The sequence below is a fragment of the Macrotis lagotis genome, chromosome 8, assembly GCF_037893015.1.
Source record: "Macrotis lagotis isolate mMagLag1 chromosome 8, bilby.v1.9.chrom.fasta, whole genome shotgun sequence".
Lineage (NCBI taxonomy): Eukaryota > Metazoa > Chordata > Mammalia > Peramelemorphia > Peramelidae > Macrotis > Macrotis lagotis.
Window position 1 is genome coordinate 97,387,045 of NC_133665.1, and position 17,006 is coordinate 97,404,050.

Consider the following 17,006-nt stretch of genomic DNA (forward strand, 5'->3'; position numbering starts at 1 on the left):
TAGTCAAAGATTGTGACTAAGGAAGGGTGTCTGCTACTCTGTACCTTCTCTCATTGATTTCTGAGGCACTTGACATCTTTTAATGTTGTTGTCAGACTGGTGGGGAAGGGGAAGAAGGATCCTCAGTAAAACCAAAAGAGTAACCATCTCCTGAGTGTACATAATAAGCTCAACACCCAGAAGAGCACATCCTCAAAGGTAGAAATATAAAACACTGGCTCCCCCTTTTAAATTCTTACTGGGACTTGCACCCTCTCAGGACTTTCCAAACTTGTCACTTTCCTTACCAATCTCCACTATTTCTATCATTCTTATGCATCTACAGAAAAATGAAAGGGAAGTTTTCAAAATGGGGTATGGTCATCTAATCTAGTTCAGAGGAGGACAAGATTTTTTGAGGGGTGGCAGGGGCAGAACCAATCAGTTTCTTTTTATGTGTTCTGGTTTTCTGAAGCTGAGGCCCAGGAGTAGAAGGAAATGAGATCATCCAGCTGGCAGATGTAGATGAGGTTAAAATAATAATGGTCTCCGTAGCATTGATGGTTCATAAAGTGCTGCCCTCACAAGAGCTGGGAGATAAGCAGTGTAAATTATCCCCATTTTACAAATGAGGAAGCTGAAGGCTAAAAAGGTTAAGTAATTTGCCGTAGTCATTCAGCTACTGAATAGCAAAGTTAGGGTTTAGCCTAAAGTCTAGCTGATGCTAAATATGGAACTCTTTCCACTCTGCCAAATTGCCTTTCCTAATCAGAAGTCCCAGGATTTCAGTACTTAAAGGGCTAAAAAAGATGATAAAGTACAATTTCCCTACATTTTACAGTGAAAAAAAAAGTGAGGTTCAGAGAAGTGTAAGAATTTGGCCAAAATCACACAGCAAGTTAGTGACAAAGGGACAGCTCAAACCATCATCCTCCTTTCCCTGCATCACAAGAGACCACCCATGTCCTGAATGGGTTTTCCCTGGTCTTTGGGTTTCTTGAGACTTTACTCTAGAATCCTGAAGAACCTTTTCAGTTTCATTCCTTGTAAGCAGATATGTTTGAGCTCCATTTTCCCACCTGAATGTGAGAGCAATGTCACAAAAAGGATCCTTTCTTTCTACCTGAATATCTTGGGGATTCTCATTTCGAATCCCAGTAACATCTGATACTCAGTAGATTCAATAGCAGTATGACTTTGACAAATCACTTCCCATCTCTTATCTCACTCATCAAATGAAGATAATAATACTTTCATTATCTAGTTCTTATACTCTATGGGACCTTTGGTCTTTAATAAGGCTGGTTGAAATTGGAGAGCAGTTTGAATATATATCAATCTGTAACATCCCTTGGAAACTGATTCTTGGATAAGGTCTCTGATACCACCTTGAATTTTTACACTTGCTCACAAAATTAGTGTGAAAAAAATTACAATTCATTGTTATGAGTAAACTGGATTCTAATTATCTAAAGTCTTAAAACTATTTAATTTCTGTTGCAATGAATTTTCTTTCTTTTTTTTTTGCAAGGAATTTTCAAAAGCAAAACCCATGGAATTATAAGAGTAAAAGAACTCATAGTGGTCAACTAAATCTGCCTTATTTTACAGATGAGGCCCAGAAAATTTAAATGACTTGCCCAGAGTCATATGATACTTATAGAAATACTTATAGAAATCAAGATTCAAAGTTCAGTCCTGTGAACTCAAATTCAAAGCTTTTTCTGGAAGTTTCCTCCTCTGGATTTCCTGATTCCAATGAAATTCCAGGTCTAGTCCCTATCACTTGGATTTTATTGATTTAGAAATCTTTACATGTTTACTGAAATTGTGGGGGATAGAACTGGTCCTTTAAAATGGTGAACTTTCCTCAGGGCTCAACTCTCTTCTCACCTTGAACTTCCTTCACAGCTCCTGGGGCCTTCTGACCCTGGAACATTGATCTGCCATGCTGGCCCCCCTTCTCCCATTAATGAATTTCTTCTTATCTTTAGAGATAGATGCCTCCACTTTGATAGGCCCCTGACAGCCAGGTTTCATTTCTCTCCCAGCTGTGTTTTTCTGACTCTGAGGACTTCTGCTGCCATGCCTTTTCCCTATTGTGTCCCACCCTGCCCTGTTTCAACTTCTTTTTTATGTAAGGTCTTCCTTCATTGGAATGTAAGCTCCTTGAGGATAGGACCTGTCTTTCTTTTTTGCTTATTTTTATATCACCCAGAAGAGTGTCTAACACAAAGTAAACACTTAAATTCTTGAAATCTTATTACCTTGTTTCTGCTACAAGATAGAATAACATTTTAAAGTGTTTACTGTGTCAGACACTGTGTAAGCATTTTATAAATATCTTATTGGTTCTCACAACAACTCTGTGCTGTTTTACAGATGAGGTAATTGAGGCAGAGGTTAAATGATTTGTCCAGGGTCCCACAGCTAGGATGTGTCTAGGGTCACATTTGAACTTGGATCTTCCTGACTCCAAGGCCAGCATTCTCTTTGTTACACCACCCAATGCCTCTGCTGTCTCTATAGCCTCTGTTCTTTCTGATGGGCACCATTTGGCAAAGCCCTGGTGCGCCTGCTCTGGGCACTATCCAGGAACCATCTATCAGAATTCTTGATGAGTTTGTAAAAGTCTTTAGAAGTGCAGTTATGCTCTGGGTTAACCCACCCCTGTTCACATCCCTCACTCTTGAGAAATGTATTGGAGAGGAAGCATCACAACTAAGAGTTTTTTTCCAGTTCTCTCTGCTAGTTAAACCCATTAGCAAAGGAAAAGCAAAGCCTAGTGGGATTTGGAAGATGTCTTTTCTTCTTTTTAACTCAACCTTTCAAAATGAGGTATGGCCATCTAATCTAGTTCAGAAGAGGACAAGCTATTGGGTGGGTGGGAGGGGAAACTGTTCAGTTTCTTTTTACCTGCTCTGATTTCTGAAGCTAAGATCTAAGAACAGAAGGAAATGAGATCATTCAGATTGTGACTTTTTGTTGCCGAGTATGAGAGTTAAAAATTGTACTCAAAGAGTATAATTCAAAAGAGCAACTGAAAGGACTACCCAAATGGGGTATGGTGGCAAGAATTTTGAATTTGGAGTCAGAGGACCCGGTTTCAAATTTGTCATCTGCTACCTGTGAGATTTTTAAGTATCAGTTCTGGGCCTCATTTTTCTAACTATAAAATGAAGAGATTGGACCTCAAAAGACCTTTCCATTTCTAAGTATAGGCTCCTATGAGCTTTGTTCCTGTTTGAAGTTCATATCTTGGACTAGTGTACTTCTTCTTTCTAACTTTTGTCTAACTGCTAGGTTTCTCTACCTCCATTTATCTCCAGGGTCTTTCCTGAACCACACTTGATTTTCTTCCAAATATGATCTTATACATTATACTGTGTCTTGCCTATGTACTTTCTGGCATGAAAGTCATACCAGATAAATTTTAATTTTTAAAAATTATTTTTTGAATGATCTTAAATGAAAACATACACTGAATTATCCCTAGCCATGTATAGAATTTTTTATTCCAAGAGGTTCAAGGTAAAAACATAAAAAAAAAGTTTCAAGACAGGTTTTGATAAATTCATAATCTATTCTAGAGCTATCATCCATGAGAAAGTAGTCAGGGGTATTCAGGTTGCATCAATAGTCTTTGAAAACTATATCATGGAGGACAGTTAGGTCCTGCTCATTGGAATTTCCTTGAAGTATCCCTGTAAAACTGCTTGTAAGAAACAATTACTTACCTTAGGAAACTTTTACATCATTTTAAGAGAAAGATGAATATCTGATTAAAAAAAAAGACTTTCAAGACCCATTCCCATTTAAAACTTTGTGTATTGGATATAGTTAGTCATACTCTAAAGTTTGAGTTAAAAGTGATTTATTGAAGTTATAAATATTTAAAAATAAGCCATTAAAAAAATAAATGATCTGCTCCCACCAACAAAGCAGGGGATACAGGGCTGACTCTTGTAATACACACGCAATGATACAGTCACTGCTGAAGCAAGGTCAGGCCAGGCAATCTTTGGTATAGGAACTTCTTATATGCTGTATAAGTATAGATACTCCATCAGAGAGCAAGAGATGAGAAGACAGAAGCACATTTGGTTCATGGTTCTTTGAAGCCTTTTTCCAAATAGGCTAACAAATAATGGCTGACATGTTTCCCAATGATGATGGGAGAGAATCCCATCACTCTTCTGGCTCCCCTGAGAACTCTGGGATCTGAAAAAAAAAAGGAATAGGAGGAGAACAAAAGAATATGTCAAGGACAAAAGCCCCCTCTTTGACATGCCTCCTAGGGAGAAGTCTTTGAAAAAGAATGTTAAGCAATTATCATAGTGGCCTTTATCAGGGTTAATGTAAACTGTCTTTCTGTTTTTACCTCTCTTCAGAACAAAAAAATCATTCACTCATTCTCGATGAATGGCTACCACCTGCCAGGAGTTTCATTGTACTCCTGTGTTCCATGTTGGCTGGTGGTCACTTCGAATGGGCTGAGCAGGGAAATAGTTTGGTTTAAACAGGCTAACCAGTATGGATCTGTCCCTCTTAGAGATTGGCTACAACAACAGATGTCTAGAGGAAGTTAGCCTTAGTTCTGGTGTGAACTTTGGGGCTGATGAAAACTGGAAAACATTGGAAACAGCCAAAGAGTGAACTGTCTAACTCATTTTTATCTTCTAGACTCTAAGGGAGAGCTCAAATCTCTTAACTATTGCCCCCAAAAGATAGGATTGAAACTACTTCTGTTGAACAGTTCAGGTTGAATTCTCTAGAAGATAGAAAGTGATGGCATGAAACACTAACTGTGTTGATCAAATTCTCTTCTAAAAGTTTTCCTATGATTTATAGGGCACTGGGGAAAAACTTGAGAAAAATAATCTGATGGATAAATACTATCCAGTTGTATTAATCCAACTGAATCAGAAAACAATGCATTTGGTTTTCAAGAAAGCCTTGATAGAAGCAGACAGTCCAGATCTGGTGCTCCTTTATTTCCAATGTGGCTAGAGAATCCCTTCCTTGGGTAATCTACCAGGAAACATGATTTTGAGAGCTTTGTAAAGTCTAAATTATCTAACTGCAACATTCAAGCAATTCAGGTAAAGCTCCTGGATTCAATTCATCAAAGCATTACAAAGTGATTCCTAAGGACCTTACCCATGGTGCTAAGCATTAGGTGGATTACAAAATTTAGATAAACCAAGATCCCTTCCCTGAAAAACTAGTAGAGGGGTTGGGGAAGAACTGTGATACATACTTAAAAAAAACTGGAATACAAAATAATACATAGTCAGTGATGGAGAAGGCAAACAAAAATTTATATGAGGTCCAAGATAGGAATATTACATCTCATGAGTTTATTTTACCTTTCTCAGCAAACACCAGGTACAACAAAATTGAACTTTCTATTGTCCAGGTAGGATTTAGAACTTGCTTTTATCCACCAACTGGTTATATGCATTTATTCAATTTCAATAGCCATACCTCCCCACCCCCACTGCCATTGTTGGTCCATTTTTATTGGTCTTATTAAAAAGGTACCCAAGTGTTGCTCTACTATATTCCCTTTAGCTACTTATTACAGCCATTTATTCACTCACTCGTAGGCCTTTGGCACCTACTGGGGACCCAGCACTGTCGATTCAAAACTTGCCGCCTGCAGGCTGATAGGAAAACCAAGTTAGAGAGACACAGAATCACAGAATCTCATAGTTGGGAGGGATCTCTGTGTTTGCTTTGTTCAAATTCTCCACTGGGTGAAGATATGCCTATAAAGGGGCATAGTCCTCGGTTTCTTGTCACTAAAGATTAATGGTACTAGTAATGTGATAATACCACATTACTAAGCTGTTCAATTAATAAGCCAATGCTTTTTTTGTGATTATAATGATCAAGCTTGGTTCTGAAAAAAAGAGGAGAAAATATAATTCTTTACCTTCTTGACAGAAGTGGGAGACTATGAGTGCAGAACAGTGCATGCCCTATCATACTCAGTTTTTATATTAGTTAGTTTTCCTAAATTGTTTCCCACCCCTCTCTTCCCCAGCTTACTTTTTTAGCCTTTATTAAACTAGATGTCTTTCTCAGGAGGAAAGGGAGATATTTTGAAATGAAGGTGGGGTGAAAGCCCTGTAGGTTCTGCATTCACACGGAATAGAAAACATACCCACTAATAACAGTGGATATTATAGATACCTGGTGAACAATGCAATGTATGGAGACTTTACTTGTCATTAAAAAAAAGATTAAAGCATTGTTTGAACTCATCAGGTCTTAATACAATTAATTTCTCCTTAGTAAAAGGATTGAAAGTTGTTTTTAGTTTTGTGTGTTTATTTTGTAAGCAGCTCTCCTGGGTGAGGAACCTTTAGACTGATAACCCTGGATCAGCATTAAACACTGAAAGGGTCTAAGGCCCATCAGCAACCTGCTTGTCCTGAAGGTTATCTTTCCAATCTGACATCTTTTAGACTACATGTGTCCCTAGAGTCATATCTGTGGGACTGGACAAATTGCCCAGAGACTGAGACTACTCAGAATGATGGGATGAAGAAAGTAGGAGTGGTTTGACAAATGAGGATTTTAAAAAGGAGGTAGATTGCATTTCTTAATCAGAGTATTAGCAGGGACACTGTTCTAAGGGTTTTATTTGGCTAGTGCACAGGTTGTCCTTCATGTCTTCCTGCAAAAGTCCAAGACCAGAGGACTGTTTTAACATTGCGATTCTGTGGTCCTGGGAATCCCATGCAAAACAAGAAGGTTCTTTCACTATATCTTCCACTGCTGGGATGATAGAACAAAATTCCTGCAAATTCTCCATCTGTTTTGTGTCCACATGACTCACACCACCTGTTTGGGTGAGCTCAGCAGAGGCATTTTGTACATATGGATGCCACAGTAATAAGTGCTTCACATTTATATAGAACTTTAAGGTTTCATAATAAAATATGAGAGAAATAGATTTCATTTAAACTCATGGCAGAGGCAACTAGATGGTGCAGTGGATACAGCCCTGGAGTAAAGAGGACCTGACTTCAGATTGGTGTGAACCTGAGCAAGTCACTTAACTCTGCTTGCCTCCAGTAGGAAAGGAAGGAAGGAAGGAAGGAAGAAAGGGAGGAAGGAAAGAAGAAAGGAACAAAGGGGGGGGAAGGAGCAATAATGGAAGGAAGGAAAAGGAAACAAAGAAAGGAAGGAAGGAAGGGAGGGAGGGAGGGAGGGAGGAAGAAAGATTAAATTACAGTATTCCAACCTACCTGGTGAGCAGTAATAAATCAAGAAAGCTAATCCTGCAGCCACACTGAAACAAGCAAGAAAAAACATGGGACCTGAAAGGGAAAGAGAGAGGAATAAATAAGATATCATCAGAAATGGATCCTACATGAATCAGTCTTTTCCTTACAGAGATAGAAGAATCAAAATAGAGAATCACACATAGTTAGTATGGACTGAATTACAGAAAAGAATGAGGCTCATAAGTCATTGATATGCATGCATTTCTATTAGAAGTAAAAAGTGCCACCCACATATTGCACAGTGGAGCATGAGACAAGACTGGTACAAATGCAAGCTTTAGAAGACCAATTGTTCAGCATGGGAAAGTGATGGGCACAAATTTAAAGGCCAGAATGGAGCTGGCTGAAAATCTGGCCCCTTCTCTTTAGGCAATGCAAAAGCAAAGTAGAAACCCAAACCTAAATGATAGGAAATGTTCCAAAGTGGAGAAGATATTGGGAGAGAAGTGAAATTTAGATAGCTTCCCCCCATCTTGCCTCTCCCCATCTTCTTCCAAACCCACAAGATGAATAAAGGAAGCTGCCCATTTCACACACTATGAGATAGCATCTGAGGTTGGGCTTAAAGGAAAAAAGAAATATATTGGTCTCTTGAATTAATTTTTCCAAAGGCATCCTTATTTAGTTGACTGGCTTTTAGAGTTTTACTCTACCCCACCCCTCTTCCAAGAAGACACAAAGTCCACTCAATATAACTTTTAAACATATATTTATCCCTTTGGAGAAAGCTTTGTTTTCTGGAAAAGCAAAGAATTTAGATGGCTAAGATAAGGAAAAACTACAAACAATTTCCTGTTATTCAGGAATAAATCAAAACCCAGAAAAAGCAGCTTCCCATCACCATGGTGACTGGCACTTTAGAAGTACATGAATAGAGAGGTAGATGGAGATGAAGAATTTAGTGGAAGGCCCTCCAAGGGGCTGATATGTTTTATTTACCCCTGTCATTTAGATTATATTTCTCCTTGTCAGGGTTTAGCTCTGTGGAATCTGAGGTTTCTAGAAATAAAATAATACACCAACCATTAGTTTGGAACTTGAAGTAAAACATGTGCTTTGGTATCAAGTCATGCAACAGTGAATGAAGAAAACCATTAATAATTGCTTTTCCAATTCAGATCAAACATCACATGAATAACTCCCATTTTAAAGATACCTCAGTAGTGTCATACACTGGGGTAGGAGAAAGCATTTATTCTTAGAAAGTTGAGCCCTGGATCTTTTCCTCCTGTTCTACTCTAAATGCTAACTTTCTTAAGTAACAGGAATCATGGTAAGCAGAAAGGAAGAGGTAGAACAATAAAGTGCTTTGGAGCAATTTTGCAAGATATATACAGAGTTAAGATCATAGGCTGGAGAGCCTATGAATAATGACTATAAGTCATTGTTGCTCTATAACTATGATTGGTCACAAACTATTGTAATCCTGAGTCTCGGGCCAGGAGACAGGTGGCTTGTACAGTTGTACAGCTGGGGCCTAAATCAAAATCAGAATTTCGAAGGTAAGTTAGCAAACAACATTGAATAACAATTGGTTTTGTCTATCTTGAGGGGGCTTAGTCTGACAGCATCAGAATAACCAAATTGTTTGCACAGAATACCTATCAAACTCTATAAATTCAGATGTAGCTACAGTTGTATTATGATCAAAGCATTTTCTGGACATCTCAACTTCCATAAGTTTTGGAATCTTTTTTTTGACACATTTTCCAGTGGGAAGTAATGGGTTGAAATATTTGTTTCACAGAAAGCATGTCTCAAAATAATTCCCAACAATGGAGTCAATTGCCCACCATAGCATTCAGGAAAACTGAGTATGAGACTATCACTTTATCTGTAGGCTAGGGTGCTTCAATCTAAAATAAATGGTGGGTTTCTCATTTCTCTGTCAGGAAATGGAGCTGAAATCATAACATTTGTGAAGGTATTCATAGCCTCACCTCTTAGCACAACATCGGAGGTTTTTGATAAATGCTTGTTGATTGACAGATTGTGATGTTATTAGCAAGAGATTTCTAGTTTATTTTAATCCATTTATGAAATCTGATTCTTTGATATATGGATTTATTGATTGATTGATTTCTTGATTTATTTGTTTTTGGTTTTTGCAAGACAGTGGGGTTAAGTGATGTGCCCAAGATCACACAGCTAGGTAATTAATAAGGTCTTCCTGACTCCAGGGCCAGTACCCTATCCACTGTACCATTTAGCTGCCCCCTAATATATGGATTTATAAAACTTGAGTAAGCCCCTCTACAGCTTCATCCAGATCATACAGCATACAGATGACCATTTCTTTCCCTCCCCAGACCTGCCCCAATGAAACAGCATGTTGTAGCCAGTCACAAAGACTGTTTAAAAGATTCTGTTTTAAAAAGGGTTTGAACATAGGCCCTGGTGGGGTACAGTATTAAGGAGAAGGGCAGACAGGGTTCTTTTTTTCTTCCTTTGGACAAAAAGTAAGCCTATCCCAGGTCCATCCAGTTCAGAGAGCCCTAACAAGGAGGTTGTGGATACCATGTCTTTAAAAGAAGGCTGATATATGTATCCAATATTCCAACCCCAGACATGTTTTTCTTACCCAGTGCTGGACTCCCCAGTGATAGTAAAATCTCTTTAGCTGTTATAGGCTTTGAAGTTCTTTTTCATGCTGATCACTGAAAACTCCCCTTGGGGAGCTGTGTTTTTCCAAAATGAAGCTGATCAAAAATTTGGAGTGGATAAATATAACACCTTCATCCTCTCACAACTCAAATATAATGAAAACTGAAGCATACATGACATTACTTGAAATATTTGTGAGGCTTTGGCATTATAATGTGTCATTTTAAAATATTGTTTTGCTGTAAATATATCATCTCTATCAATTTAGGAAAATTAAAAGAGCTAACTTTTCATTTCACCTAAATGATCCCAGGATCAACATTTCCACTTTCCCTCCCATCAGGTGGTGAAAATGAAAAACCGGAAGAGAGAAGATTCACCTTCTCCTTCTGCAAATCCATATGATTGGAAGAATGGGACAAAATCTGTGACCTGGCTCCATCAAACAAAGAGAAACAAAAACCAAACAACTTTACAATCTTCAACTAAAAAATTTTATATAACCTAAAGTGCAAGCAAAAGGCTTGTATATTGCAGGTTAAAATTTATTACTTTGTACTTCAATTTTTCTTATTAACTGACTTTTAATTGGGAAATGTTTAAAAATAGTTAAGTCACCTCACACCCTTTACCAAGATAAGATCCAAATGGATACAGGATTTAGATGTAAAAAACAATACTATAAGCAAATTAGAAGATCAAGGTCTAGTTTACCTGTCAGAACTATGGAAAGGGGAGTGTTTTATGACTAAGGAAGAGTTGGAGAACATCACCAAAAACCAATTAGATGATTTCGATTACATTAAATTAAAAAGCTTTTACACAGATTAAAACCACTGTAACCAAGATCAAAAGAAATGTCAATTGGGAAACAATTTTTACAACTAAAGGACTGACAAAAGATTCTGACAAAGGACTCATTGCTAAAATATACAGAAAACTGAGTCATATATTTTTTTTTAAAAAAAGCCATTCCCCAGTTGTCAAATGGTCAAAGGATATGCAAAGGCAATTTACAGATGAGGAGATCAAAGCAATCCATAGCCATATGAAAAATTACTCTAAATCATTAATTATTAGAGAAATGCAAATTAAAGTTTCTCTGAGGTACCACCTCACATCTCTCAAACTGGCCAATATGACCAGAAAGGATAACAATCATTGTTGGAAGGATTGTGGGAAATCTGAGGACACTATTACACTGTTTGGTGGAGCTGTGAACTCATCCATCCTTTCTGGAGAGAAATTTGGAACTACGCCCAAAGGGCAACAAAAATGAGCATACCCTTTGATCCAGCAATACTAATACTGGATCTACACCCTGAAGAGATGATGAAAAAGGGTAAAAACATCACTTGTACAAAAAATATTCATACTACCCTGTTTGTGGTGGCAAAGAATTGGAAATCAAGTAAATATCCTTCAATTGGGGAATGGCTTAGCAAACTGTGGTCTATGTATGTCATGGAACACTATTGTTCTATTAGAAACCAGGAGGGACAGGAATTCAGGGAAGCCTGGAGGGATTTGCATGAACTGATGCTGAGTGAGATGAGCAGAACCAGAAAAACACTGTAAACCCTAACAGCAACATGGGGGTGATGATTAACCTTGATGGACTTGCTCATTCCATCAGTGCAACAATCAGGGACAATTTGGGGCTCTCTGAAATAGAGAATATCATCTGTATCCAGAGAAAGAATTATGGAGGTTGAACAAAGTTCAAGGACTATTCCCTTTAATTTAGGAAAAAAAACCCAGATATCTTATTGTCTGATCTTGTTATCTTTTATACTTTATGTTTCTTCCTTAAGGATATGATTTCTCTCTCATCACACTCAATTTGGATCAATGTACAATATGGAAATAACGTAAAGACCGACAAATTGCTTTCTGTGTGGGGGGGAAGTAAGATTGGGGAGGAAATTGTAAAACTGAAATAAAATCTTTAATAAAAAATAAATTAAAAAAATAAAAATAGTTAAGTCACAGTTTGCAAATAAAAACTTCTCTCATGCTAATAAAATATGAAGGTAAAAGTTGTAATTGTAAGGTAGTCTGTTTTCTCATGAGCACCGAGAGAGGATAGAGCACCAGGTTTGGAGTCAGGAAGTCTCATTTTTTTTTAGTTTAAATCCACCTTCAGCCATTGGTTATGTGACCCTGAGAAAGTCACTTCACCTTGTTTGCTTCAGTTTCTTCATCTGTAAAATGAGCTGGATAAGAAAATGGTAAACCTAAGATTTTAAGAGAGAAAGGACAAGAGATCTTAGAAATCTTCTAATCTAATTTCCTAATTTTATAGGGGCCAAAATTGAGGATCAGAGGCCTTCCAAAGTAACAGAAGTATTAAACAATCAGGTTCCCTGATTGACAAATCCAGAATAATTTCTACTGTATCATATAGCAAGATAATGATGATGATGATGATGATAACACCAAGCATTTGTACCTCTTTAAGTTTTGCAAAGCACTTTAGAAACATGTCCTTTTCACAACCACTCAGGAAGGCAGGTGCTAATATTATTCCTATTTTACAGATGAGGAAACTGAGGCAGACAGGGGTTAAATGATGAACCCAGAGTCACACTAAGTGCCTGGGACTGCATTAGAACTTGGCACTTATAACTCCAGGATTAATTGTTTATCTGCTGCCCCACCTAGTTGCCATAACTCATTAACTCTTCTGTTTCTTCTTATTCAGACACTGTTGGCCAATTTTAGGGACATTGATGACCTTCAAAGAATCAGAAGACAAAAAAATTTCATGCTACCAAAACTACATGGGCCTTGGGATTGTTATTAACATCAGTTGTCATTTGCCCAATTTCCAAATCTGGAAATGTCCATAAGATTCATTTGAGGTTCTTTGCTCTTTTCTCTACTTTCTTACATTTTTATCATCCATCATCATTCTCCCCATCTATCATATCTAGTCAATTTACAATTTCTCTGCTATTAGTCTGAGTAGTAATTTAGGACTCTAAATTGCAGAGAAGGGGCCAACCTGTGATGGGAGAGGGAGCTTATTCATCTAAGAATTCCTAGGGGTGGCTAGGTGGCACAGTGGATAGAGCAACAGCCCTGGAGTCAGGAGTACCTGAGTTCAAATCCCACCTCAGACATTTAATAATTACCTAGCTGTGTGGCCTTGGGCAAGCCACTTAACCCCATTTGCCTTGCAAAAACCTAAAAAAAAAAGAATTCCTTATAATAGGTCCATCCCCTATCCCTCTATCTAAAGAAATAAAAAGTGACAAAAACTGAGCTTAAGGTGAACAGTAACCAAATAACATTTGGCTGCTATAAACTTGGGCATAACTTGAAATGACCTTAGAGCAGGTGAGAACTCATCGGTTCTTTCATAGTCCCTATGTCCTAAGCTCTCCTATGCCCTGGAAACTTATTTTTTAAATGAATAATATTGGGTAAAAAGAAATAACATAGAATATCAGAACTCGAATCCTCTCAGAGTAGAAGATAGTTTGAAAAACAGGAGGTAAGGGTTTTCTGTGGAACTGAATCCTACTGGTCTACTTTGCATTCTATTTGAAGTAAATGTATTTTTGCTTTAAACGATAAAAATAAAAAACAAATGAGAGAGGATGGTGGTAATGAAATGTAAAGATGACTAGATTTGGAGCCAGAAGTCTGGTACCAAAGCTTAGATTCTGGGCTCTCTCCCTTACTACTTACACTACTGTGGCCAAGTTACTTAAGACCTCTGGGTTTCAGATTCCTTGTCTATAAAATGGGGTTGGATTAGAACCTAGATGAACTCTTCCAGAGCCCTGATGATGATATATGTACTGAAATAACCAATGATTTTAATGGTTATCATCAACTGTCTGCTATATTAACTCTAAATGGGGAACCTGAAAACCAAACTTTGATCTCTATTGGATTTATATGCTATGCTTTGTACAAAAACAGTTGATATGTGTTGTCTTGGTAATATAATATTCCAGTAATATAATATGATAATTATCAGGCTGATATAGTGAGGTCTTACTGGTCCTGGAACTACATTAAACTGTTAATATCACTGCACCTACCAGATTGACCAAGAGGAGAAAAAGGGAAAATGATCAATGCTGGAGAGGTGGTAGAAGGATTGAGATATTGATGCATTGATGGTGGAGTTGTGAACAGATTCAACCTTTCTGGAGCGCAATATGCCCAAAGATCCATAAAACTGTCCATACCCTTTGACCCAGAAATTCCAATTCTAGGACTATATTCAAAAGAAATTATAAAAAAAGGGAAAAAGTCCTACATGTTCCAAAATATTCATAGCAGTTCTTTTTGTAGTGGCAAAGAATTGGAAACTGAAGGGCTGCCCATCAATTGGAGAATGGTTAAACAAGTTAAGGTACATGAATACCATGGAATATTATTGTTCCATAAGAAATCATAAATGGTTGGAATCTAGAGAAGCGTGGAATGACTTATGGGATCTGATGCTGAGCAAAGGGAACAGAACCAAGAAAATAATGTACACATTAACCACAACATTGTGAGATGAACAACGAACAACCTCAGCAATTCAGAGAGCTAGGACAACTATACTAGATTGGCTAAGGACAATGCTATACCCATTGTCCATAAGGGGAATATTAAAGAGGAAGAAAAACTAAACAAAACAAAACACACATACACACACAACCCAACCCTTCAGAATCTGATGAAAACTTTATAAAAATTATCTCTTATGTATCTTTTTCCCTTAATCATAATTCCTCATACTGAAAATAACTAATCTGTAAACATGTTTATCAAAAATATGTATGTACAATGCTAATCTGACTGTTAGCTGCTGAGGGGAGGGGGTGGGAAGAGAGGGTGGAAGGAAATTTTGTAACTTAAAAATATACATGTGCATATGGCTGAAAATAAATAAATGATATGATATTCAATGTTGAACACAGTGCTGGAAGGGCCATTTTTGAATTTTTGCTGATCAGACAGACCTTGAGAAGCAACTAGGAGACTCAATGAATAAGGTTCTGAACCTAGAGTCAGGAAGACTCAAATTCAGTCTCAAAGAATTCCTGCTTATGTAACACTGACTGAACAAGTAATTTAACTTCCACCTGCCTCAGTTTCCTCATTTGTGAAATGGGGATAATAATAAATAGCAGCTACCTCTCAGAGTTGCTCTGAAGACCAAATGAGATAATATTTGTAAAATTCTTTGCAATCTTTAACATGTTATTTAAATGCTAGCTTTTAACATGTGACATAGCAAAGATGGAAGAACAAGGGAAGTAATAAGCCTATGTACTGGAGTGGTCAGGTCATAAGTCCTATTGTAAGCTCCCTATTTTTAGGAAGAAATGTAATAATCTAGAGCAGAGACCTAGAAACCATGCCAGATGAAAATTCTGAGGGGGTTTATTTAGCTAGAAGAGACCTAAGGAGAGTTATTGCTGTTGTCTTCTAATACCTGGAGAACCATCATAGACCAAAAGGATAGCATGACTGTATTCTGTCTGGCTTGGGAAAGAAGAATCAGCATCCACTGGGACAAGTTCCAGGGAAGTTAATTTTGATTTGAATTAAGGAAATGATAATTGTCCAGTCATGGAAGGGGCAAATAGATGAAGCAGTAAGTGGTCTATCCCTAAATTTCTCAAGTAGAGAATGGATAATTATTAGTTGGGCATTTTGTCATTAATATTCTTATATGGGAAGGGTACAACTTGATGGTCTCTTAGTTCCCTTTTGGATCTGGGATCCTATAATTAGTCAAAAAAATATCTGTGCCACTAGCTATCCCACTCATGGTGTGAGGGTGGGAAGGAATGTGCATATAACCATATGTGTCTATATATATATATATATATACATACATACATACATACCTACACACATACATACACACACATGCACCATGCTAGAACATCTACTTCCTATATGGCCTTTTTACATAACAACAGTCCAGTTTGAAAAACAGAAGGTAAGAGGGTTTTCTATGGAACTGAATCCTACTGATCTACTTTACATTCTTTTTGAAGTAAATGTACTTTTGCATTAAAAGATAAAAATAAAAAAACAAATAAGAGAATTAGCAGAAAATAAAATTTAGAGATTAAAAAGGAAAGTAGCCAGAACTCAGCTGCCTTTTCAATTCACGGTCACATGGACTACCTTTAAGTTCTCTAGACCTCAAGCAAAGGCCCACTTCCCACCACAGTTCCTGATTGTCCCCAGTCAGTTCAGATCCCAAACTCCAAAGAGACTGAATTCTGCTAGCTTGTTCTTAACTTGAAATTTCCTCTAATGCTGCCTCATCATATATCCCTCTCAGAAGCTCTATGGAGAGGAGAGATGGGCTATAGACAAAAGTATCCACAGGAGAGCAACAGGGCAAGCGGGTAAAGTCAAAAGTAGTTATCTTAACTTAGCTGTTTTGACAAATAGGTACTTGAAAATCAAATAGAGTCACAGTAACAGCAAGTAAACAAGCTAATAATTAAACACACACACACACATATACATTTTATTCTTAAACTAAATGCAAATATTTGAAACCACAGCAGATGCTAAATGAGTCTGGTGGCTTATACTTACTCATGGCTTTCCTGCTGGGTAGGCTGCCATATAGATGTTGGGCATTGATGTACAGAGCCCTGTAGAATTCTTGGCAGTCTCTTTCACCCTTCCTCTGGAGATGAGTCAGGAGGTCAGATAAACGTATACGGAGAGATGTTTTAGGGTTGCGGAACTAAAAGTCAGAAAGAATGAATAGGATAGGGTCTAAATTCAAAACCCACATACAAAATGATACCAAAGTTAACATTAATACATGCCAGGTGGTGATCTGGATAGAGTACTGAAGTTAGAAAGTCCTGAGTTAAAAGTCATCTTAGCTGTATAATCCTGGGTAATATATCTGCCTGTACTTCTTCATCTGTAAAATAGAAGTAATAATAGCACCCATCTGTCAAGGCTATTGGAAGGATAAAACAAGATAATATTTTTTGTTTTATTTTGTTTTTTTGTAAGGCAATATGGTTAGGGACTTGCCCAAAGTCACACAGGTAGCTAAGTATTAAGTGTCTGAAGCTGAATTTGAACTCAGGTCAACTTGACTTCAGGGCCAGTGCTCCATCTACTAGTGCC

General features: G+C 37.5%; 1 protein-coding gene across 5 annotated transcripts in view; it reads right to left on the bottom strand.

Moving 5' to 3' along the window:
- Positions 1-3,836: 3,836 nt before the first annotated feature.
- Positions 3,837-17,006, bottom strand: part of CARD19 (caspase recruitment domain family member 19) — a 54,148-nt gene continuing 40,978 nt past the window's right edge. For 2 of the 5 annotated variants that reach the window (XM_074197682.1, XM_074197683.1), the window contains exons 3-7: positions 16,455-16,608; positions 8,217-8,276; positions 7,239-7,310; positions 5,583-5,645; positions 3,837-4,200 (exon numbers count right to left, since the gene is read on the bottom strand). In XM_074197682.1, the coding sequence (XP_074053783.1) occupies positions 4,085-4,200; positions 5,583-5,645; positions 7,239-7,310; positions 8,217-8,276; positions 16,455-16,608 (465 nt within the window). In that variant the 3' untranslated portion in view covers positions 3,837-4,084. The remainder of the gene's footprint in view (positions 4,201-5,582; positions 5,646-7,238; positions 7,311-8,216; positions 8,277-16,454; positions 16,609-17,006) is intronic. The other 3 variants (XM_074197684.1, XM_074197685.1, XM_074197687.1) reach the window with 3 other exon arrangements.